This window comes from Phyllostomus hastatus, unplaced genomic scaffold, assembly GCF_019186645.2.
Source record: "Phyllostomus hastatus isolate PE091 unplaced genomic scaffold, TTU_PhHast_1.1 phas_scaffold_501, whole genome shotgun sequence".
In the NCBI taxonomy this organism is placed as follows: domain Eukaryota; kingdom Metazoa; phylum Chordata; class Mammalia; order Chiroptera; family Phyllostomidae; genus Phyllostomus; species Phyllostomus hastatus.
Window position 1 is genome coordinate 15845852 of NW_025334033.1, and position 25592 is coordinate 15871443.

Genomic DNA, 25592 nt, shown 5'->3' on the forward strand with positions numbered 1-25592 from the left:
AATATATAGATCAATTTGAGAAGAATTAACATCTTAACAGTATTTAGTCTTCCAATTCATGGACACAGTATATCTCTCCACTTATTTAGGTCTTCAGATTCTCTCAGAAATATTTTGTTGTTTTGAAGGGACATGTTTTGAAAATCTTTTGTTAATTTTTCTCTATTTATTCTGTGATAATATTGTTCTTGTATTCATCTAGCCTAGTGCCTGACACAAACAGGGTGGACACTGGGCACATGTGTGTTGGAAGAACAGGTGAATGAATGAATAAAATGTGTAAGTGGAATGTGAGTCATGTCTGCTCATTTTGAGGACTTTTTCTTAGCATTCGTCAACATGGGTGTAAGAATGGAGAAAGCAGATGGGTGACGTAGTGTGGGAACAAAGGTCGGTGGAAAAATGAGTGCCTGCTTTTCAACCATAGGAAAAGGCTAGGCAGAGAGGTAAGATATGGATGGAAGATGATACTCTAAGCAAATACCATTCAAAAGAAAGCAGGCATAGCCATACTTAGGACAAAATAGACTTCAAGCCAAAAAGGGTAACAAGAGACAAAGATGGACATTATGTAAAGATAAATGGGACATCGAGAAGACATAACATTTATTTATATATGCACCCAACTCAGGAGCACCAGAATATATAAACTACTAACAGGCTTAAAGGGAGAAACTGATAGCACCACAAAAATAGTAGGAGACTTGACACCCCACTTACACCACTGGATAGATGCTCCAAAGTCAACAAGCAAATATTGGCCTTAAATGACATAGTAGACCACATACACTTAATAGACATATATAGAACATTACACCCAAAAGCAACAGAATACACATTCTTCTTAAGGGCCCATGGGGCATTTTCAAGGATAGACCATATGTTGGTTCACAAAACAACGTGAATAAATGTAAGAAGATTGAAATTACACCAAGCATCTTTTCCAGAAACCGAACTCAAAGTCATGGAAGATTGTGATCTAAATGATGGAGAATTCAAAAATAGATGTTAAGAAGAAACTTAGTGAGAGGCAAGGAAATTCAGAAAGGCAATTCAAGGAGCTAAGGAATAAAGCTGTCATTTTCTTTTTGTGATACTTTGTTAACGTGATGATTCTTGGTGCTTGAGGGGTGGTTCCTCTCCCGGTGCATTTGAAGTATGTAACGCTTTTCTTATTTAGGCACAGCTTTGATTTTAACAGTTCAACAGGTTGGTAATCAGAGGCCCTTTCCCCGCCAGGAGGTGGTGCTGTAGCACAAGTTTTTGGTTTCTGTTACTCAAGCTGATTATATTTGAGAACCAGCATTTACCACCTCCTACTGCCTCTGCCAGAGGGGTCGCAGGTGCCCTCCGCGCTGCTACTTGTGCCTTGCTGCACCCAGTGTCAATATAGTCACCGGTTTTTCTGTGGTCATGGGTGTTGCTGCCAGGGTCCCGGGGACGGCGTGTGCCCCCCATTGCTTCCGGGGTTGTCTGGGTCTCAGGCCACACCTTGGTGGGGGCGGATAACAGGGATTGGGGATGGTGGGTCTAGAGCCCGGCTGCCACTGCTGCCTGATTCGTTGTGGCCACTTATGTGCCTGGGAGGTCAGAGACTCGAGCCCTCCAGGGATGCAGCACCACTGCAGCCAGGGCAAGGAGCCTGAGTTCCGGGTACTGGTACAACTGCTGTCCTTTTTTTTCTTCCCCACTCCCACCCAACCGCAGGCCACGAAGGGGGCCTGAGTTGCGGCCTGGTCTCCATGGCTGCAGCTGCACTCTCTAGGGCTGTGGGCTGTGGGCTTAGCTACCGCCTCGGAAGCCGGGGTCAGTCAGGAGCCCCATTGCTGTCCCGCGAGTTGCCCTGCCGTGTGCATTCCACTTCCCACCTCTCGGTTCATGGGTGTGTGGATCTCTCAGGCACCCTAGTGTCTTGAGTAGAGGAATATTTTTTGCGTTAATGGATGTCCCACAAGTTGTAGACTGAAGGAGAGAGATGAAGGGAGCATCTCACTCTACCATGATGCTGACATCACTCTCCCAATATCTTTTAACTTCTGTGGGTGACAATAAAGTGCTTGTGATCTGGACAGACTGTTCTTGGAGTCACTAAACCTCCCAACCTCCAGGAAGGCCCCTTCTCAGTCCATTATGCTGACTGTAGAAATGATGCCCTCTTGGGCTCCCATCCCACCCATATCCCATCATACGACAGGGCGTGTGATCATGACTTGTGTTCATGTTGTCTCTGCTAGATTACAGATACTTGAAAGATAAGCCCTTTCCTTTTTCCTCTCTATTCCTCTGAATACCTTGCACACTTGAGTGGTCATTAAACATTTTCCTTAAGAGGTGATGTATTCACATTACCGAGTGAAGAAAATGCACGCAGTGTCCCTACTGCAGTGACTGGCACATAGTAGGTACTTAGTAAATTATGTGAAGAGCACTCAGTCAATATGAGGAATGTTGCTTATTTCCTCACTTTAAATTGATCTCTACCCCCCTTCCATTTCACCTATTTTGTCTTTTGGCTGATTTGGAAGCCTATCTATTTTTAATTTTTGAAATAATTTTTGACTTACAAAGAAGTAAAAAAATGGTACAAAGAATTTCTACACATTAACTGATGCATCCTCATGCATCATATTGAGGAGGCGTGTGGTGTGCATTTGCCGGTGTTGATTGTGATGACCTGGTTGGGGGTGCTCCTGCCGGAGCTCTCCACCATGAAGTCCCAGTGTCTTCTTCTTGCAGGAAGTGTCTGGTGCGGAAATACCTGGAGTGGATGCAAATATCTTTTATCTCATCAAATTTTTACTCAGTAACTTCAGCATCCATTGATGATTCTTTCCTGAAACAGTTATCGTGGAGTTTGCCAAATAGTGATTTTTTTGATTCCCTTCATTTTTCTACACTTATTAGTTGGCATTTTACTCTAAGGAAGAGTTTTTCCCTTCTCCTTCATATAGCTATTTATTCATTTGATCATTTATATTGATATAGATCCATGGCATCTTTTTTATTGAGTTATGATCCATTAGAATCATTATTTATTTACTCCCCCCCCCCAAACTGTGGACATGGTAAAATTGGACGGCTGGCAGAGAGCACAAGGCAAGAAGGCTTTGAGCAAGTGTTCTGGTCAGAGGTGTGCTGCACACACAGCAGGGCCGCAGGACGAGGCTTACACTAGCTTAACCAGGACCATCCTGAAATAGTGGTGTAGATTAAGCTAAAACATGTCAGTTCCTCTGTTTCAGGAAATAAGGGTCAGTTGGAAGTAGCGTAGTTATTAAGGTCACCATAACTTCTCTTAACTTGTAGCAGCTGGAGATGTTTGTTATTTTGGGCTAGACTGTGAAGTGCATGTGTTGAAAGTAAATGGTGAGATTTCAGTATTGCTGCCTTGGCACAAGGTGGCGGCAGTCAGCCATCGATTCTGCAGCACAAGGCCTCCAGACTCAAATTTACGTGCCTTTTGTTTTTGCAGGGACTTCAGTACTAGTGCTAATGACATTCAGATCGACAAAACTAAGCCTCTGTGGCACAACTACTTTCTATGTGGATTTAAAGGAATTCAGGTAAATTGCTTTATAAGGCATCTGCTAGCATTTGTGTATGATGTCTCATATCAAGATTTATTTTATCTACTCTATCATTTTTGTCTCCTCTCAATACTAACTGCTGCTTCTGTTCTATTTTGCTAGTTTATATACTTCAAGGGATGGGTAGATGTGAGCTTTTCCAGGTGGTGTTCACAGGGGGCAGTAGTGGCTGTTCATAAAGCAGGTGTATCTGACATTTTTCTAGTTTTCAAATTTTTGTTCAAACTTTTTTTTGAAGGATACATTCTGGTAATGTTATTCACATTTCATTCTAGGGATATAGAGGTGTGTACTGTAATAGGACTTATAGTAGAACAGCCCAGGGCTCAAATCTCGGTTCTACTCAGCTGTATTGATTTAACCTCTTAAGTCTCAGACTCATTATCTATAAAATGATGTCACGTCTATCCCGACGAAGAGTTGTTGCAAGGACTAAACCATGCGTGAGGCACACTAGACATTCAGTAAATGGTAACTGATATTGTTAATACTAATAATACTACTTCAGATAGGGTTAAAAAAAGATGCAGTGAAATTTATTAGAATAAGTATTTTCCTAGAAACTTTGAATACTTATCTTGAACATCTCTAATGTCATTTACAAGAACAAGAAAATAAAATATTTTCACTCTCCTAGTTTAGAAATCAATTTAATTTGTGGATTAAAACCCATGTTTTAAAGAACTTGTGCTCCTTACTGTGTGGCAGTCCTATCCGAAACTTTGTCTTGAGTAGCCTAGGACTCAGTGGCCTAGCTGTAAGGGAAATGCGTTGCATTTATTTGATGTGTAGTCTTGTACTGTAATTATGGTGATTCTGGTGTTGGAGTGAGTCCCTCCCTCCTTCCCTTCCTTCCTTCTCTCATTTGTTTGTTGTCCTTGCTTTCTTCATTCCTTCAGACACATGGTAAGAACTTATGGGAAAAGTTATTGGCAGGTTTCAAATCCTCAAATGATATGGATTGTCATATGCATTAATGAGAATTACAGTATTTGGAAGCATTTACCTGGCAAATGCAATTGGATCTTCCGTAGAGCAACATGCCTTTTGGAGCATATGGGTAAAGTGACCTAAGTAACACACGTTGCCTTGTGTTGCTTTTGAGAATTTCAGGACTTAAAGCCATCCTTTTTGGTTTGATAACTTATATGCAAAAGCAGGTTTGTACAATGAATTTTTGGCAGAAAAGTAATGTGAAGTTAGCCTGTTCAGAAAACTTCAAATTCAAATACTAGAAAGTTCCAGAGGATAATCTGTTTATAATAAATTGAACATGTTATCCTTTTGGGATGGAGCTATTACAGAATTTGGCAAAACCCATTTGCATTTTTGAATCCGTTGTACGTTTTAATTTAAACATTGCATGATAAGTTTAAGTATGATTCACATCCACGACACCGTGTGAACCAGTTTATTGTTAAATGCATAGCATTCGACAGGATTTTTTTCTTTTTCCTTTTTTTTTTTTTAAATAAGCTGTCTTAATGTTCTGTATGAAAGGACAATGGCATCACTAGTGTTTCAATGTATAACTTGTTCATATTTCTGGGAAGAAAATTTTTAGATGATTTGAAATCAAGAAGAGAAGTACATCCAATGAATCTCTTCTTTTGTGGTACATGAATTTTGCCAGTTTAGGGAAAAAGGACAAAAAGAAAATTAAGGGACAAACCTAGTCTTTTATTTGTAGAGTTTTGTTGTTACTTTGATTATTCTAACTAGTTTACTGAAATTTCTCCCTAGAATAATATGTATGATGAAATGGGTAATTATGTAATATAATAGTATTTTGTACTTTGGTCTTAAGCTGTTTGAGTAATTTGCAAACACAATGGTACTTGATGAGGAAGTGGCCTTGAATTTATTTTTAATCTTAAAGCACAAAGGTTGTATGATGTGATCATCCTAAGTGTCATCCTACATATTTATTTAAGTATCCTAGAGCTCTCTATCTTTAGATCAGAGTCTGATTGTTTCTTTGGGCTTTCCTCTTTAGGGAAATAGAGTTTCCCTGCTTTGTTTAGAGTCTGCATTCTTATTTGTGGCTGAATTCTAATTTGGCTGTCTTGAAAGCTACCATATGGCTAAATTGTATGTATAAACTCTTGTAAAAAATCTGGATTTCCTCATATAGCTGACTTACATTAAATCACAGTGACAGTATGCTGGCCCAGGTTTCTGATTGCAGAGCGGAAGTTCTCAACCAGAAATCAGAGACCTGGGTTCTATCCCTACTTCCCTACATACGATCTTGGGAAAGTCTCTTAATTTTTTGGTGCCTAGGTTTTTCCATAGGTATAACAGAACTGAGAAAGGTTGGGCTCTTTTTCTTTAGAGGACTCTCTGAAGAAAGACACTACATAGGAATAAGCTGCTGCTTGGTGTTACACTTCTATAATCAGAGTGTTGGGATGTGCTACATAGTGATTTAACCCGTCTTGCTAATAATTGTGTATTTCTTTTCTTGCTGCTTGAGAACTTTAATTATAACTGTTTAATATTTTTCCATATCTGTTGAAATCAATTCATGTTAAAAAAAGATAATTCAAGGCAATTTTAGGAAATGAACCAGTAGCTTTTTGTTGAACAAAATAAAAAGTAATCTTCGTGTTACTATATTCTTACATAAAATGCCATAGACTCAACTGAATTGAATCGCACAAGTAGTTCTATAAAGAGCATAATGAGTCCACTGATAGACTGTTGCTCCCTGGGGGATAAGAGAACGCTTTGTTGCTCCTTGAATCCAAAACCAAAGTTACTAGTGCTGTCTTTTCTTCTATTCTTAGGAACACTTTGGTCTTAGTAAGCTGCCTGGAATGAATTGCTTGGTGGATGGGACCATACCACCAAGTTCTGGCCTCTCCAGCTCCAGTGCTGTGGTCTGTTGTGCTGGCCTGGTGACAATCACAATTCTGGGCATGAACCTATCCAAGGTAACCAACTTGAATGCGTTAGCCTCACAGAAACCTCTTTCTGTGAAGACATTAGTACTTGAATCTCAAAATTAGAATGTCTTCCTCTGATTAAAAAACTTCATCTGAAAGGACTACACATGTACGTATTGTAACTTAACAAGTCCTGCTTGTGATAAACCACTCTAAGGTAGCTGATACCTTCCAGTGAGCAGATCTGTGAATAACTATGCAAAATGCTCTTAAGTTAAGAGCATTTTAATAAGCATGGAGTTTGAATGCAGGGATATCTTTTAGCTCACCTCATTAACAAGTTTAGAAAAAGAAATTCTAGGCCTCATGGTTGGACCTGCTTATTTTCACCTGAAACCTTACATTAAATATTTGACAAGCAGTGGGTAAAAACCAGACAATAAAGGAATTGAACTGCATATCTGTTTATGCTAGCAGGTTAGTCACTGAAATAAACTTCTTTTTTTAAAAAAATATTGCATTACAAAGAGGAAATGCTTATTTAAAGGAAACATAAATCCTACAGGAGGTCAGAAAGCCATAACAAGTTTACATAAATCTCTGACTTTACAGTTCAGAGGCAGGTGTGCTCAGGTTTAATTAATGCTTTGATTTCTGGTTCATATAAAATGTTGTCATAGGTTCTTTTTATACCATGTGCATATACTACCAAGTTTATAAATAGTTTGGGAACACAGTCTGGGCATCAGGCAGATCAAAAGAAAAGACATCTACGTGCTTAGTCTTTCCTAAGCCTGTTTAAACTTCCAGTTTTAAAATTTTATGTGTAAGAGGAGAGAGAAATGAAGGAGAAAGCAAAGCCTCAGGTAAAATTTACCTTAGCTGTCATATGTAACTAATTATATATTAATTGACCCTTTGTAAGCAATGGCTTATTTGGAGAGAAGGATGATTTACTTGTTCTGATTTGTTTGAGAGGAGAGAAAGAAAGCAAGGGAATGAAAGTTCATTATGAAATTTGTTCATCATTTAAAAATTATTTTTATTTTTTAAATTTTATTATTCTTATTTTTAGAGAAAGGGGGAGGGAGCGAGAGAAGGGAGAAACATCGATATGAGACAGAAGCATAGACTGACTGCCTTTTGCAAGCACCCTGACCAGGCACTGAACCTGCAACCGTAGGCATTTGCCTTGACCTGGAATTAACTGGCAACCTTTCGGTTTGCGGGATGATGCCAAACTAATTGAGCCATACTGGCCAGGGCCATTTAACCATTATTTATCTAATGGCTACTTTGAGCCAGGTAATGTTCAAGGCATTGGAGATATCCTAGGTATAGTTTTAACCCTCACGGTGCTTATAATAAAAAAGGGGAATAGAAACAAGTAAATAAGCAACTATAAAAGATTGTGATAAATGTGTAAATAGTGTGCTGTGGAAGCAGATTTAATCCAGATTTAGAGAGTGTAGGACAGCTAAACTGAGATTTAAGGATTTGTAGATTTAGTCAAGAAATACTGATGGCAGGATAACACTGATAATATCTACTAGGCATGTATTGGATGGACGGAACGTCATGTGGAAATATCTAGAGTAAGAGTGATCCTGGTTTATTGGGAGAATTAAAATAGGCATAATTTGTTTGGAGCACAGTCATTTGGATGACAGAGTGGAAGACTAGATGCCTGTAAACCATGTTGAGCAGTTCAGACTTTATCCTGATAGCAGTGTGAAACCGTTGCAGACTTAGGGAGAGGGTGACATGATCATATCTTAGAAACATCACCCTGGCTTTATTATGAAATCTAGATTTGAAGGTAAAAGTGTTAGCAGTAGGGAGATGATTATGGTTTAGGGAAGTAACAGTGAAAATGGAGAGAATTAAATAGTAAATTTAAGGTCCATTTCAGACAGACTCAGTAGGCCTTGATTATTGACTGGGTGTGAGGATGGGGGATGGCAAAGAGTCAAGGATTATACCCTGGTCTCTGGCTTGGTGTGAGTCACTGGAATAAATAATAGAGGTGGAGGAGAGGAGGCAGGGACTGACTGAAAGAAGGTAAGGAAATAGTCAAACGACATATATGAAGGACCTGTTTTATATATATGAAGATTCACCAATCTTCAAAGGGCCAGAAAAATGAAAAAAAAAAAAAAACCCCACAAAACTATACATATACTATAGTATGTATATATATGTACTATATATATATATATAATACATATGTGTATTTTTCATTTTTCTGGCCCTTTGAAGGTGTGACTATCTAAGGAAAAAAATATAAAGAAAACTTGAACCTTTGGAAGTAATTCTAGGTTCCTTTGCTTTCAAAGTAAAAAATGCAAATGTTCTATCATAAATATAGACACATAGATCAATGGAATAGAACAGAGAGCCCAGAAATAAACCCACAAATATATGATCAATTAATTTATGACAAAGAAGCCAAGAATATACAATGAGGAAAGGACAGTCTCTTCAATAAATGGTGTTGGAAGAGCTAGACAGCAACATGCAAAAGAATGAAGCTGGCACACTATCCTATGTGATACACAAAAATGAACCCAAAATGAATTAAAGACTTTAATGTAAGACCTGAAATCACAGAACTTCTAGAAGAAAGCTTAGGTGGTAATTTCCTTGACATGGTCTTGGTGATGATGTTTTTGGATTTGACATCAAAAGCAACAGCAACAAAAACAAAAATAAACAAGTGGGACTACATCAAACTAAAAAGTTCTGTACCACAAAAACATGAAAAAGCAGTCTGATGAATCAGGGAAAATCATATATCTGATATGGGATTAATATCCAAAATACATAAAGATCTCATACAACTCAATATTAAAAAACCAAACAATCCAATTGAAAATGAGCAGAGGATCTGAATAAGTATTTTTCCAAGGAAGACGTACAAATGGTCAACAGGCACATATAAAGTTGCTGAACATCCCTAATCATCTGAGAAATGCAATGAAAACCACATTGAGATGTCACCTCACACTTGTTAAAATGTCTGTTATCAAAAAGACAAGAAATAACAAGTGTTATTTCTTGAGAATGTGAAGAAAAGAGAACTCTTGTGCACTGTAGGTGGGAATGTAAATTGGTGCAGCTACTATGGAAAACAGTATGGAAGTTCCTCAAAGAATTAAAAATAGAACTACCATAATCCAGCAACTCTCCTTCTGGGTACTATCTGAAGATAATGAAGACACTAATTTAAGAAGATATATGCACTCCTATGTTCATTGAAACACTATTTACAATAACCAAGATATGGAAATTACCCAAGTGTTCCTCATGCATGAATGGATAGAGAGGATGTGGTATGCATGTATTGGAATGTTATTCAGCCATAAAAAAGAATGAAATCTTGCCATTGGCAACAACATGGATTGATTTGAGGGAGTTATGCTAATTGAAATAAGCCAGATAGAGAAAAACAAATACTACATGATCTCACTTACATGTGAAATCTTAAAACCAACCAACTAACCAACCAACCAAGCTAAAAAACACAGAGGACAGATTGGTGGTTGCCAGAGGTGGGGTGGGGGTGGGTGGGTGAAATGGGTAAAGGAGGTCAGTGGAGATGTGATGTACAGCATGGCATGCAAAGTAAGTAACACTGTATTTCATATCCGAAAGTTGCTAAGAAAGTAAATGTGAAAGTCCTCACAGGAGCTATGTATGGTTTTGGATGTCAACTAGATCATTGTTGTGATTATCTCATAATATATGCAAATATCAAATAATTGTGTTGTGTGCCTGAAAATAATATACTGCTGTATGTCAATTAAATCTCAGTTAAAGAAAATTGAATAACAAATATCAAATCAGAACTGACTCAAATTCCTGCAAAGAACAATATGTATATTTTAGCTTTCTGTGTTAGTCTCAATTGTATTGATACTGCTTTATTTTCTAGGGCTAAGCATACTTATTTGGATAGTTTCTTTCCTGAAGTGAGATAGAATCTTGACTGAAAGGAAGCCCCTAATTTGCTTGGCCTTTAGTTAACTGCCAACTGTATACTTGACTCATAAAAACTGTAGAATATAAGAATTCAAGGAGAGAACTTTAGAGGTGAGCTAGTTCAAAAAATTTTTTTTCCACTGATGTCAGTGTCCTGTTAGGAAATAAATGGCACACAAGATATAACTGAAGAAAAGTTAATAGATAATTTATAGGTTTGTGGGCAGGGTCAAGGGACCCAACTAAGAAGGGTTGGCTCCCTGGTGAAGCCAGAAGCCATCATACTTCTGGAGCTGGAGCTGGAGCTGGAACTGGAGCTGTAGAGTAATGTTCCCAGATATGCAGGGAGGCAGAGAAAGAGAGAGATGGGTGGTAATGGCAGTAAGTGGGGAGCTGTCCACAGAGACCAGTCTCCTGGAGTACAGAGCTGTGTGAGAACGGAGGGGCAGGAAGGCAAACAGAGAATAACCAGCAAAACTGATAAAAAAATAAGTCCCACAGGAGATTGGTGACTAATGCTCTCTCAATTGATAACTAATTCTCTTCCATTTATATCTACATTCAGTGTGCCCTATACAGTTGCAGACAACAATTACTGTACAAAAAGGTAGTCCTACTTAGCATATCTCATGTGGAAATTGTTAATTCATTAATACACTAAATGTAGTATGCTTGAAACCAGTCTAACAAGATGTCTAAGACACCCAGAAAGTCTGGAAGACAGAAAGTATGAATCAGAATGGAACTAATGGAAGAATGTGGGGGTAATAAAAGACCTATGAAATAGAAAAGACTAGAGGATTCAAGATGACAGAATGAAGACATATGTACTCTTTCCATCGCTCATTCTTTATTTCTTACATAATCATCCCCAAACAATAGGGAAACAAGAAAAGAAGGCTTAAGTTCCATCTCTGATAAATCAAGGAGACATAAATAACCCCAAACCACAAGATAAAAAGATGGAAGATGGAAAGCAGGTAGAAGGATGTTGCATGATTTAGCAAACTGGAGAAAGGTCAGAACCAAGTGCTTGTGAAGGGAGGTGCAGATGGAAAGCAAGCTGGCTCACAGCTCTCTGAAAAAAGGCTTAGGAATTTGAGGTACTTAGTACCAGAAAAAGCAGGGTGACATGGCAGGTGGAAATTTATTTGAAAATCCTTCTGAGGATCAGTTATACCCTTAGAGCCTACTGTTACCTGGCTAAGTAAGGAGACCATTTTCTCCCACCTTGTTTTTCTCTGGAGAAATAACCGGAGATTGTTCAGACTTGGGGACTTCAAGCGTTAAGAAAGGCAGGAGAACAGAATTGAAAATTGGGGGATTAAAGGATGTTCTGCATCTCAACAGTGAAATCCCCAGCTCCCTTCCTCCAGTCAGCTCTAGCACACTGGCAGCCTTACCACTCCACATCCTACCAGGAATATTGGAAGACCCTTGTCAGAGGAAACTGAACCATCCTAGAGACACGATGCTGACATTTGGTGACCCCCCTCCCACAAAAATTCTCCTGCTACTCTCTGATCCTGTTAGAAGCCCATTTACAAAGTTTCTAATCAGCTTTTAGTAACTCACTATTAAATATGGTAGAACATTAAATGATAATTAGACCCTGGAAGAAAACCTCTAACTGGAAGCAAACAAAGAGAAAAAAGGAATGCAGAGGAAACAGACAATGGTGAAAGCAGAATGCTTCAGAGAAGCCCCATTGTCCTTGGAGATAAAAGAAAAAGGAAAGGATAGAATGTTATTTTTTTATAAAAAGGAACAAACAATAAGACAAAGCTTTGGGGTATTGAAAACATGATAACTAAAACAAAAGTTCTGTAAAGAGATTGGAAGAACTCTTTGATAAAGTAAGAAACAAAAAGAGCCTGGACAATAAGAGAAAGATAGGAAAATTTATAAATCAGTTTCAGAAATTTGATATCTAGCTAGTAAAGTGACATAGAGAAAACTGTCACTAGAATATTGTTAAAAATAATATTTCTCTGAAGTAAAAACGAGTTCTCAGGTGGAAAGGTGCTCAGATGTTCAACAGAATAAATGAAAAAAATCCCCATAGTATACCTCAATAAAAAAATTTTTTTTTAAGCAAAAAAACCCCATAACAAACCAGAGTATGCCATCTGGGAATTTTGAAACTTTCTTTTTTAATAAAATAAATGTTGTATGTATGTATGTATGTATGTATGTATGTATATATTATTCAAGTACAGTTGTTTCCATTCCCCTCACTGCTCTACCCCACCTGACCCACCCCCACCTCCCACCCTCAATCCTTCTTCCCTTTGGCTTTGTCCATAGGTCCTGTATACATGCTCCTTGATGACCCTTTTTCTTCTTTTCCCTGATATCACCCTCCCCACTCCCCTCTGGTTACTGTCGGTCTGTTCTTTATTTCAATGTTTCTGGTTATATTTTGCTTGCTTGTTTGTTTTGTTGATTAGGTTCCATTTATAGGTGAGATCATACAGTATTTGTCTATCACCACCTGGCTTACTTCATTTAGCGTAATGCTCTCCAAATCCATCCATGCTGTCACAAGGGGTAGGAGCTCCTTCTTTCTTTCTGCTACGTAGTGTTCCATTGTGTAAATGTACCACAGTTTTGTGGTCCACTCATTTACTGATGGGCACTTAGGTTGTTTCCAGCAGTTGGCTGTTGTAAATTGTGCTGCTATGAACATTGGGGTGCATAGGTTCTTTTGGATTGGTGTTTCAGGGTTCTTAGAGTATAATCCCAGCAATGGATTTGTGGGGCACAAGACACTTCCATTTTTAGTTTTTTAAGGAAATTCCCTACTGTTTTCCACAGTGGCTGTACCAGCCTGCATTCCCACCAACAATGTACTAGAGTTCCCTTTTCTCCACAACCCCGCCCACACTTGTTTGTTGATTTGTTTATGATGGCCATTCTGACAGGTCTGAAGTGGTATCTCATTGTGCTTTTAATTTTTATCTCTCTGCTGGCTAGTGATGCTTCACACACACAAACACACAAAGCTGATTGAAAAAGCAAGAGATAAGAAGGGAGATAACAGTGGAAGGATCGGGGATGAAAACTAATTTATAAAAAACAGTTTTGGAAGATAGAAAGCAACAGCAATATCTTCAAAATATGAATTTAGCTTATAATAAATTGATTGAGTGTAAGGATGGCATAAAATATCCTCAAACACACAAAGTCTAAAAGTCTACAGGATCTAGCCCATCAAAAAACTAGGGATTAAAATCAAGAAAGAAGATGACATGCGAACTAGGAATGGGGAATCCTACACAGGACAGAGAAGCTGGGTATTTTTTGAATGTTGGTGAAGGGGAATTCCAACCTAACTTACCCCCATGACACACAGTGTTAGAAAACTCTCACTACAGATTAGAACCACAAGAGGGAGGGAAAAAGTGAAATTGATAAACCTTATCGGGAAAAAACCCTGATAAATATGACATTTGACCATGTCAAAAAATGGATTGAGAGTGATATTACAGAGTTGTTTGAGGGTATGGGAGGGCTTAGCTGGAAATACAAATAAAACTAAGCAAATGAGGAAATTAGGAAGTTATTAAATATAGGAAAAAGAAAAAAGTTATTCCAGAAATGAAATAAATTACTTTTCATTATTTGGCTCATAAGCACACAATAATCCTAATAATTAATGCATCGAATATGGTTCTAACCAAAATTTTTGGCATATGTTTATTGAGAAAGATTGAGAGGAATGGAAAATGAGTGTAAGAGAGCTAAAGTCCTCATTTACTGTTACAGGAAGGCAGTAGATAAGCTTTAAAGCAGAATAACCGAGAGATAGCATTTTACTGAGATTTAATCACTTAAAGCTCAGTGTTGGAAGTGACTCCGAGCAAACAGCACTGGGGAGGGGCCAGAGCTGGGGAGAGCTAGGGACTGCTTCTGTTATTATAATCCTTTTAGCTCGGTTCATCTTTTAGATTATGTGCATATATCCCTTCTGTGAAAGTAAAAGTTAACTGAAAATACAGAAAAGGATAGAGGGAAGGGGTTAATAGAATGGAAGGTAAGAGGGCTAGTGGACCCAGATTACTGCAGTTGGGGGAGCTGGAAGATGAAGAGGCAAGAAGGGGTTGAATGAGCCAAAGTTAGAGATTGAGAACAGATGAGCTGCTGGACAGAGACCAGATCAGAAAGGCCTAGGGAGGGACTTGTTGATGGGTTTTGGGCGAAAGAATTCAAGGAAATGCAGGCATCTTCCACTTAATGGCAGCAGTCCATTCCAAAAATCAGAGGCTCTGCACAAGTGGGGGCCCATTGCTTATTACTTTAAATAGGAATAATTATAATGCATTACTCAACTCAACTAAATAATCTTCTACAATGTTACAAAAACAGTAAAAATTCCTTTCTCTGTATAACAGGAATACAATGAAAAATACTTAAAACAGACTTCTTGAGCATAAAACAATTAATGTGGTTGTTAACAAGCAGTTACTTCACATAAGAATACTCTGTATGTCTTCTCTGTCAAATCCTGGTATCTCAATATTTTGTGCACTATATTGTTAACAATGTTGTATTGTGGTTTTGGGATATTAAGTATTTTTTTTCTTACATAAACCCCTTTCGAATAAATATTGTACATACATATATATATAAAGTCTATGGTGTTTGAGTATCAAAACGCAGGAAGTGCTCTACCAGGAAAATATTAGTTGGTGAGACATTCTGTAAGGTACACCTGTATTTTGTCAGCTAGGATTCAGGTTGCTCTAGACTTGTGTCCAGTTTCTGTCTGTTCTTAGAGTTGTCTTTGGAGGCCAAGGAAAAAGGACCAAGTTATTCTTCAGGATCTTTAATTAGAGATAGCTAGCTGGCTTGGGAGACAGGTTGCAAATCTAAAAGCAAGCCTTGGATAGTGGGGTGTGTTAGGTTGGATTCTACCCACAAAATCTTTCCTCTGCTGGGGTGGGGTAGGGTGTGGTGTAGATTTTGAATTCTTGAGATGGTGGCCTGAGCAAGTGATGCTCAGAAGATGCCCTTTGGAAGACTGGGGGGTTAGTAGAAGAATACACAGCTGAGTTGCATCCCTCATATTGAAGTGTCAGGGGAGAAATCCCTTATTACCTTGGGTGATGAAGGTTGAAATGACCAGCAGGGAGCAGTGGGATAGTATGGTATTCTATATGTGGATATTTTTGGCATTTTGTCAAAAACGCAATTCTTATGACTGAGTAACCCAGTATGAGGGTTGGACATAAAACTTTCCCCTGAAGGTTGCAGTACACTGAAGAAGATGAGGAAGTTCAGAGTTAGGTATCAAGAATGCTGTTCATTATTCGGAAGCCTGGCATAACAGAAATTACACTGGATTTGTGATGGAGTGTGTCCCAGAGGAGATAGGGCTTTTCAGCCACAGTATAAACTTCCTTTCCTAAGTCTTGGAAGCAGTGATTCACTGACATTTGTTGAACACCTAACATGTGCCAGGCATTGTAGGAGACACCAGAGACACAGCTGTGAATGAAACGGGAGAAGCCCCTGCTTTCGTGGAACTGGAATATTTGCTGGGGGTTGTGGTGATGGTGGGAGATAACGAACAGCTATCCAATACATTTATGGTGTAATGTCATCGAGGGCTGTGATGAGAAAAAGGCCATAGTAAGGGGAAGCCACTCTTTTAGATAGGGAGTTAGGAGAAATCATCTCTAAGGAGGAGACATTTGAAGGGACCTGGGGGAGTGAGCAGAGAAGGGAGGCAGAAGGAACCCGGAGTGCAGAAGCCCTAAGGGAGTGCGTCTGTGGCCATCCAGGAATAGCAGAGGCCTGTGTGGGTCGGGTGTGGTGAGTGGGGGGAGGGCGAGTGGTGGGAGGTGGCTTAGTGATCAGAGGCCCCGTTGTGTAGGGTCTTAGTTGGAGATCATTCCAACTGTACTGGAGAGCTTTTGGAGGGCTGTGAGCTGAGGATGCCAAGATGTGATTTATATTGATTCGAGTTCTTTCGGCTGGGAGTACCACACTGTACCCTATCCTGGCATGGGAGGGAACAACTGAGAAAAAAGAAAGAATAGGAGAAGAAAAGGAATGGTCAATGCCACTATGGAACTTAGAATACGCATAGTGAAATACTAACAGGAGACTTATTAATTGGGCATCTATCTCATAGAAGGTGAGAAGTATTTTATGTGTAAAAGGGGAATAGTGTTTTAAGAATTTGGCTTTTTGTTGAAGTTGAATAGGGAATAGTTTAAGAAAGTGGTGAGTTCTAAAAAAATTTGAAGGAAGGGAAGGCTGTGTCTCAAAACTAAGCATTGGGAGACGCCCAAGGGCATTTCAGGCAGAGTGAACCCGTAAGTGTCTTATAACAGTTCTCTCAGCCAGACTTATAAATATGTGTCAGCTGAGGCCTAGAAATTCTTATGCAGCCTCATGAAATCCCTGTTAAAACCTTATTTGACTACAGGGATATTTTCTAGTTGCTTAAGTCCCTGAACAGATTTAGTTAACTTAATTTCAGGGGCAAATTAGTTATGTGGACATGAGTTGGTACCCTTTTCAGAGGAGTGTTTTTGCAGTTTGAAATCCATACCGTGCAAGGAACCTTTGAGGTTCAGAAGCAGAGTAAGTGGAATGTTAAAAGTTTTGTGCCAAATATGTCCAAGTTTTCATTTTCCTGAGTTTATAAGGGCTTTTCCCTTGAGAAAGTTTAAGGCTGTATTTTTCTTTGCATAGAGCTATGTTTAAGTTAAATATTTCTTGGCTTTCAGAATGAGACCTTGTGCTTCAAAAGTAAAGGCATGTTCTATATTATAAAATGAAAATAATCTCATAATTATACAAAGGTTTAAACTATGATTTGAATGTTTTAATAGCAGTTTGCTACATGGTATAAGAAAAATCAGAAAACAATTTGCACTGTCACTAATTATTACGTTTAGAAGTCCATACAAGGACACTGTTTCAGTTTGCTTAGAATAACAAAAGCCTTATCCATATAACGGTTAGGGAAAATGGTAGTTTAAAACATTCCAGCCAGATGTTGACTGCTAATGAACTGCAGCAGCATGGCCTCTCGGAAGATGGTAAATCCAGAACACAGTCTTTGAAAAGACTCTCTTAATTAAGTGTTGAACATGGACTGAAGCCATGTGCTCCCTGGTACAAAAACCAGGAGCGCTTAGGGTTACCACTGGGTGGCCTTGTTTAAAATGTTTGCAAATTTAAGTTAATATTGTTATTACCTCAATATAAAGTCATTCACATAGTTTTACCCATAAAAAGAATGAAGTTTCTTTTAGTTATGTGGGATGGTGTTTGTATCTCTGGTTACAATTTTTTTTTCTTTTTTGGATGCAGGATTGGAGACTGAATCATTTATTTAATGATTTTGAGTAATTTGGGTTCACTGGATGATGTGACTAAGCTATTGGATTGCAGATTAGAAGCCTTACTTTGCAGAGATTGTTTAGGTCACCTCTGTTTTTTTTTTCCATTCCCCTTACTAGGCTAAATACATGTTTGCCTTTAGAATAAATGAAGGCAAACAAGACTAATTAAGGAGCAGCGGATTGGAGGAATACAGGTCACTCTTTCCAAGTGGTTTCAAATGAAACCACTATTGCTGCAAATTCATGAGTGATTGTGTTTTGAACTTTTCTTCTGATCCTTAGATCCTTATCATTATTAGGTTGCCATGTTTCCAGGCCTCCAAACTTTGGTTTGCACAGCAGTAAGTTAAATATCACCCAACATAATGTGACAATGCAGGCGATATTAAGTACACCGCATATGTTCATAGCTCTTCCTGCTACAGTTGTTGTGTGCAGTGAAAATAACCAAAAGATGAAAATACAAGGATAAATAATCCCCTTACCAAATTCAGAGTGGTTTATCATCTATTTTCATGTATTTATGTTGCATAGAGGTGATGGTAACCATCTTGAGGAAAAGTTACCTAATATTTGATAGAATAATCAGGACAATGAAAGGCTCTAGACTGTGTCCCTATCTATGACAATGTACTCTGTACTTGTCAAATGTACTCTGTAACTTGCACATCTCAATTTCTGTTTTTAAAGTAAGAGTAAGAATATAGCTAGCTGCTTCTTTAAATTCACAGGGGCATGTCAGTTACATTTGTTGAATATTTTTAATTCCCTGACCTTCCTGATGGGAGATTTTGGAAACATTTAGGGGAACAATTTAACAAGAAAATAGGTAAGGTGGGAAAATAAATTAGTGGTCAGGGAAGTTTTTGTAGTGGTATGAAATTTTTTACGTGAGAACAGCTGCCCTGCACAGAGAAGAGAGTGACTCACAAGGAAGAGGCCACCTAGTGGGGACTGAGGCCCGTGCTGCAGTCCTGGGTGCACAATGGTTTGGAGCTTACAATGAACAAGTGTGACTTTGAAGTTGTGTTAGAATTTAGGTAAGAGTAAAAGATGCCGCTTTTTAAAAAAATTACTATAGTGCCTAGATGTTATATATACATCATCTCTAATCTTGTGGTAGTTTTATAAAGCAAGTTTTTATTTCAGTTTTGCAAGGGAAAATATTGAGGCTCAGAGAATTAATATAATGTGGCTAAATTAGACCAATGACTTGTGAATGGAGTTGTCTGAGGTCCAGCTCAGGAGACTTGATTCAAAATAGGTGCTTTTCCCATTCAGCCATGCTGTTCCCTAGGATGGAATGTGATCAGCATTATGGACATAGGGGGCACGCTGGAGGTGTGTCCAGCCCTAACATTCTGTGACCTTTCTGATGTCCTAAAACAGATGGAAGTGAATTATGATTTTTCATGTATATGCTTAATATACATGAAATGTATATATTACATATATAAGTGATATGTAATATGAAGTGAATGTTTACATAAGTGATATGTAATATGAAGTGAATGTTTTTCTATAGGTTGACCTAGTCTATACTCATTGTCAAGATAACAATTATTATTTTTTTAATTCCTGCTATATCCAAAACAAAGGTTCAGATGTTTAGCATATAGAAAACCCCATGTATAGTCCTTAGGTTTCATGAATTTACAATTTAGTTGGGGAAATTGGGTGATCACAAAAATAGAAATGTCATACAAAGTAGCATATACAAATTTTTCCAAAGTATACGAAAACTGAGAACATTTCTCAACTTCTTTTATCAGGCCAGTATAACCTTGTTACCTAACCAAAAGTGATACCTTGATACCAAATCTGACCCAAGGACAGTATAAGAAAAGAAAACTGCAGGTCAATCTTTTTTATGAACCTAGGTGGAAAAAATTCTAAACAATATTTATAGCTATTTAATCCAGTAATATAATAGGATTAAAGGTTGGTGTGTCAATTGAAATCAATACAATTAACAGAATAAAGCAGGTGATATCTTGGTAGGTAAAGGAAAGCATTTGATAAAATTTAACATTTTTTCATGATAAACTCTCAGCAAATTAGAAGTAGAATTCAGTGTACTAGCCTGCTTTGGGATTAGAGAAAGGAGATGACTAGGTGGGGACATGAAGGGACTTTCTAGAGAGCTGGCAGTACTTATTTCTTGACCTTGATGGTGGTTACATGGGTGCTCTCTTTGTGACAAATTATTGATCTTTATTTTATGCTTAATACACTTTTACTGGGTGTCTTATGCTTTAATAAAAGAAAAGAAAGGCCAATAGACATATGGAAAGATGTACCATGTCACTAATTATCAGAGAAATGCAAATTAAAACCACAATGAGATATCACTACACACTTGTTAGAATGGCTGTCATCAATAAATCCACAAAAAGGCCCTGGCAGGCCATTTTCTCATGTAAAATAGCACTTTCTGAAAATGCACACCAGAAAAGGAGCATAAATGTAGTGCAGCAATTCACATGGCACTGAATGGAACTTAAAAAAGACATGCAGAGGATTGTGGCAAGACTTTCCAGTGCACGTGCAGCTGTCCCTGTGCCAGTAGGACTGCATTACTGGCTCACACCTACTGAAGTGGCCATGAGCTCCCTGCAGAACACAGGGGTCCACCTGGGAGGAAGAGGAGAATGGAAAACTGCCTGCACAACCGAAGTTGTCCGGTAAGACCATTGAATCACTGAGCAACCAACCAGCCTCAAAACCAGACACTCAAGAATTAGAAACTTCAGAAGTGAAGCTAGTTGCTTCTTTTGAAGACTGTTGTGGCTGTAATGCCAGAAAGCAGACTCTTTCGGCAGCTCAAAGGTATCCTCAGAAGTTGCTTTATCGAAGCCCAGAAAGGCTTCGGTTACACTACTTGTTGTGTGGTTTTCTCCTCTTCCCTTGTGCCCACAGCTGACTCCTCTGCCCAGTCTGTGGTGTCAAGTGTCAATCATCAGGGCTCTTCCCTGGGTGCTGTGTGCCACTGCCCTTATCAATAGGAACCCTGATCATTGGCCTTGATTCAGAGGTCTGCTCTCTTAAGGAGAGGCCCTGTCTTTCAAAAATTGTAAATCCTGTTGCTGTTCAACCAATTAGTACAGGTGTTCAAGTGAACTTGGGTAAAAGTCTGTTTAATCCTTTATAAGACTTAGGGAACACATTTCAAAAGAGCAGCATTTCTTCAATCAATGTACAGACAGATCTGTCTTATGCCATGCGGCACTGTACTTTCTGCACAGTGGTGAGCCCTGATTCCTCTGTATCGTCTTGTTCTCAAACTGATTTGACATTTGGTTCTCAAGTTGCCCTTCTCATTAGTGTTCTTATTCAAATATTTTTGCTTAGTTCAAAGGTAACTTCATCTAGAGCTGTTCAGACTGATGCACTTTTAGATGCTTATTTACAGTCAGGTCGGATCTCCAGAGAAACTCAAACCAGTGGAATGCAAAGTCCAACAGATGACCCAGGATAGATAGACCAAGCTGTAATGTGTGGAGACATTTTTGAGAGTGTCTATTATCATACGGTGTTTCTACAGACAATGTTATAAGCAGCGGCTTAGTAGGAGAGACTGTAACTCAGGGTTTGTTACCTCTGAAGCACCGTAACACTATAAATCAAGATACTGAGAAATCTGCACCAACTCTAAACTTCAGTGCACAGAACGGTATACTGCTTCCCAGAACATGGCAGATAATCAGACCCAAACTATAGATTTATTAAATGATTTAAAAATACCTTGTCAAATAATCTGCCTGGTCAGACACTGGATGATTGTAGTCTTCTGTCTGACATGAATACTGGACCAGACATCCATCCCAACCCAGGATCTTGCAATTGATTTTGATATCAAAGAGCTCTTTTTGGCCTCAAACATCTAGACTCACACTGAAGAGAGTGAGCTTTGCGTCGTGACCACGGAGCCAGTTTTAGAATCACTGGACACACTGGAGACCCAAACTGACTTCTTACATGTACACATCTCTGCCCAGCCTTAAAGTTGTAGGGGAAATTCTAATTTCTTAGGCCTTGAAATGTTTTACATGCAGACACAGACTTAAACTTCTTTTTAGACAGCAGCCCTCATCTGCCTCTGGTAAATGTTCTGAAACACTCTAGCTTTTTTGTGAGTACTGATTCATCTGATACTGAGCCCTTAAATGAAAAAATCTCTGCTGCTAAAAACATCTGCTCTAGAAAGCAAGGTTCAGTTGAATAGTACAGAGAGACACATCTTGCATTCTGGCTTTGAAACCCTAGGGAGCTTGTTCTTTGCCAGCAATGAAACTCAAACAGCAATGGATGACTTTCTTCTTGCTGATTTGGCCTGGAACATGATGAAATCTTGGTTCAGCTCTGTAGAAACCCAAATGTGTGTAGAACCACGCATAGTCTCCAACTTCTAAAGGTGGAGTCCAGGAGTGGGATGGCATTTACAATTTCCCTCTGGATTTAGAAAATGAAGAATGGAGACAATAGTATTAACTCTATTGAATGTAGTTGATAAGCAGTTGCTTTGATTCTTTGAGGTTCTTTGCCTTTTGTACTTGTATAAATGTGAGTGTAAGATGTTGATCTAAAAAAAAATCCATGTGCAGGTTGCTATGTGACATAATTTTCAACTCCTTTGGGTAAATTCCAAGGAGTGCGATGGCTGGAACATGTGATGAGAGTATGTTTAATTTTGAAAGAACTACCAAACTCTCTTCCAAAGTGGCTGTACCATTTTGCATTCCCACGAGGAATGAATGAGAATTCTTGTTGCTCTGCATTTTCACTATCATTCAGAGTTCTGGATTATGGCCTTTTAAATAGCTGTGTCTCATTTTTAATAGCTGGTATTTTTACTAGCTGATATCTTGTTGTTTTAATTTGCGTTTCCCCAATAACATGCATCTTTTCATATGCTTATTTACCATCTGTATTATCTTTTTTGAGATGTGTCTGTCAAGATCTTGGTCCAATTTTTAAATCAGTATCTTTGTTTTCCTATTGTTGAGTTTTATGTGTTCTTTGCATATTTTGGACAACTGTCCTTTATCAGATATGTCTTTGGCAAATATTTCTCTCAACCTGTGGCTTCTCTTTATTCTCTTGACATTGTCTTTTGCAGAGTAGAAATTTTTTTTAAAGTTTTGTTTCCTTTTTTTAAAAAAGATTTTATTTATTTACTTCTTAGAGGAGAAACAAGTGAGGGAGAGAGAAAGAAAGAGACAGAGAGAGACAGAGAGAGAGAGAGGGAGAGATCAATGTGCTAGAGATACATCAATTGGTGCTGTTCACATTCCCCCATATGGGGAACCTGGCCCAAAATCCAGACATGTGCTCTGACTGGGAATTGAACCTGTGACCTTTTGGTTCACAGGCTGGCACTCAGTCCACTGAGCCACACCAGCCAGGGCAGAAATGTTTCATTTTAATGAAGTCAAGTTTTGGTGTTGTATCTTAAAAGTCATTGCTAGATCTAGGGATGTCCAACCCACAGCCTGAAGGCTGCGTGCAGCCCAGGATGGCTATGAATGCGGCCCATTACAAAATTGTAAATTTACCGAAAACCTTTTTCTTGCTCATCAGTTTTCATTAGTGTTTGTGTATTTAATGTGTGGCCTAAGACAACTCTTCGTCCAATGTGACCCAAAGATGCCAAAAGGTTGGACACTGCTGTTAGGCCACCTAGGTTTTCTCTTGTGTCATCTTCTGGGACTTTTATAGTTTTATGTTTTACATTTAGGCCTGTGGTCCATTTGCATTAATTTTTGTAAAGATGTAAGGCCTGTGTTTAGACCTTTTTTTTTTTTTTTTGGTGTATGAATGTCCACTTGTTTCAGCACCACTTATTTAAAAAATCATCTTTGCTCCATTGTATTGCTTTTGTTCATTTGTCAAAGATCAGTTGACTATTTAAGTGGGTCTGTTTCTAGGCTTGCTATTCTCTTCCATTTATCAAATTGTTCTTGTGCCAATACCACATGTCTTTGATTACTGTAGCTTTATAATAAGTCTTAAATTTGGGTAGTGTGAGTCCTCAAACTTCTTCTTCTTTAATATTGTGTTGGCTATTCTAGGTCTTTTGTCTCTCCATATAAACTTTAAAATCTGTCAACAATCACAAATAACTTGCTGGGATTTCATCTGGGATTGCATTGAACCTGTAGATCAAGTTGGGGAGAGGTAACATCTTGGCAATATTGAGTCTTCCTATTGATGAACATGGACCATATTTCCATTTATTTAGTTCTTTGATTTTGTTTATTAGAGTTTTGTAATTTTCTTGTATAAATCTTACACATATTTTATTAGATTTATACTTAAGGATTTCATTTTGGGGGGTGCTAATGTAAATGACATTGTATTTTTTTATGGTTATTCTATTACAGTTGTTTTAATTTCCCCCCTTTGCCTTTCGCCACCCAGCCCACCCCCTGCTCCCACAGTCAATTCCCACACCATTGTGGTATTGTATTTTAAATTTCAAATTGTACTTCTTCATTGCTTGCATATAGAAAAGTGATTGTGATGGACTTTTGTATATTAATCTTTTATCCTACAACCTTATCATAATTGCTTGTTAGTTCCAGGATTCTTTTTTGTTGATTCTTTGATTCAATAAAACAAAGACAGTTTTATTTCTTCCTTCCCAATCTGTATATCTTTTGTTTCTTTTTCTTGTCTTATTGTAGTAATGAGGATTTCCAGTATTCATCTTATTGTACTAACAAGGATTTCCAGCATGATAAAAAAGCAGTAGTAAGGGAGGACATCCTTGCCTTCTTCCTGGTCACTTTAACTTTGCAAATTAATTGTCAAATTGTCATCTAAGAAGATGTCATGTAGGAAGATTTTACCAACAAATGTGGGACAACATTGCCTCAGAATCCATTAACTCATGGCCTTAATAACATTCCTTCAATCTTTTAAATCTTTTCCAGCCTGTTAGATGCTGTCAGGGGCATATCTTTGATTATTAGATAGTTTAAACATCTTTTCATATCTTTTATCAGTCACTTGCTTTTTTCAGACTTTGTCGTATATCTATCTATTCAGGTCACTTTCTCCTGGATTATTCATTAATCATTTAATTGCTCTATAAGAACTTGAGATATTAAGCATTAATATATAATATGTTACAAATATTTTGCCCCTTTAAATCAATTTTCTGTTTGATTTCCTTTAAACTAATACTTCTGAAGCAAAAGCCACTTTAGTCATATTTAAGCAAACACATAGGATGGGATAATTGTATGTACTTTAAATTTTATCTTCCTTGAGTTAAAAATATTCTATACCCTTTCAGTTAATTTTGAAGTAAAGTACTTGGACATAAAATTCCTGACAGATGCAGGAATTTTTTTTAAAGGATTTCTCAGGAATAAGTCACTTGCTTCATGAAGTAGACCCAGGGCTCTGTAGTACATCACATGTTTGATTTTATATCTTCACTCAGAGGAACTAAAGTTATGACTGATTTATATTATAAGCAGGAACATTTTACTAATAGTATTTGTGCAGTAAGGTATGTGATTTTAGATAATAATGATGTAACTTAGCATCTATTTAGCACTAGGAGAACATTTTAAAAAATTTATGATGACCCATCTACCACACCACTTACTTCTGTAAAGTAAGGTCTGACTGCCAGTTTCTTAGACCAGAGTCTTGCCTTTCAGAGCCTTCTTGGAGCCCAGCTACAGGAGTATTTACTTGCCTCTTATGTCAAAGAGATATAGTTTCACTTTTATACCATGTTAATGTTGCCTCTGCTTCCCCTT

General features: G+C 38.1%; 1 protein-coding gene and 1 pseudogene across 1 annotated transcript in view; both read left to right on the forward strand.

Annotated features, from left to right (window-relative positions):
* GALK2 (galactokinase 2) overlaps positions 1 to 25592 on the forward strand; it is a 120228-nt gene that overhangs the window by 17791 nt on the left and 76845 nt on the right. The window contains exons 4-5 of the mRNA XM_045822329.1: positions 3473 to 3563; positions 6377 to 6523. Of these exons, the coding sequence (XP_045678285.1) occupies positions 3473 to 3563; positions 6377 to 6523 (238 nt within the window). The remainder of the gene's footprint in view (positions 1 to 3472; positions 3564 to 6376; positions 6524 to 25592) is intronic.
* LOC123808306 lies at positions 17466 to 22229 on the forward strand (annotated as a pseudogene).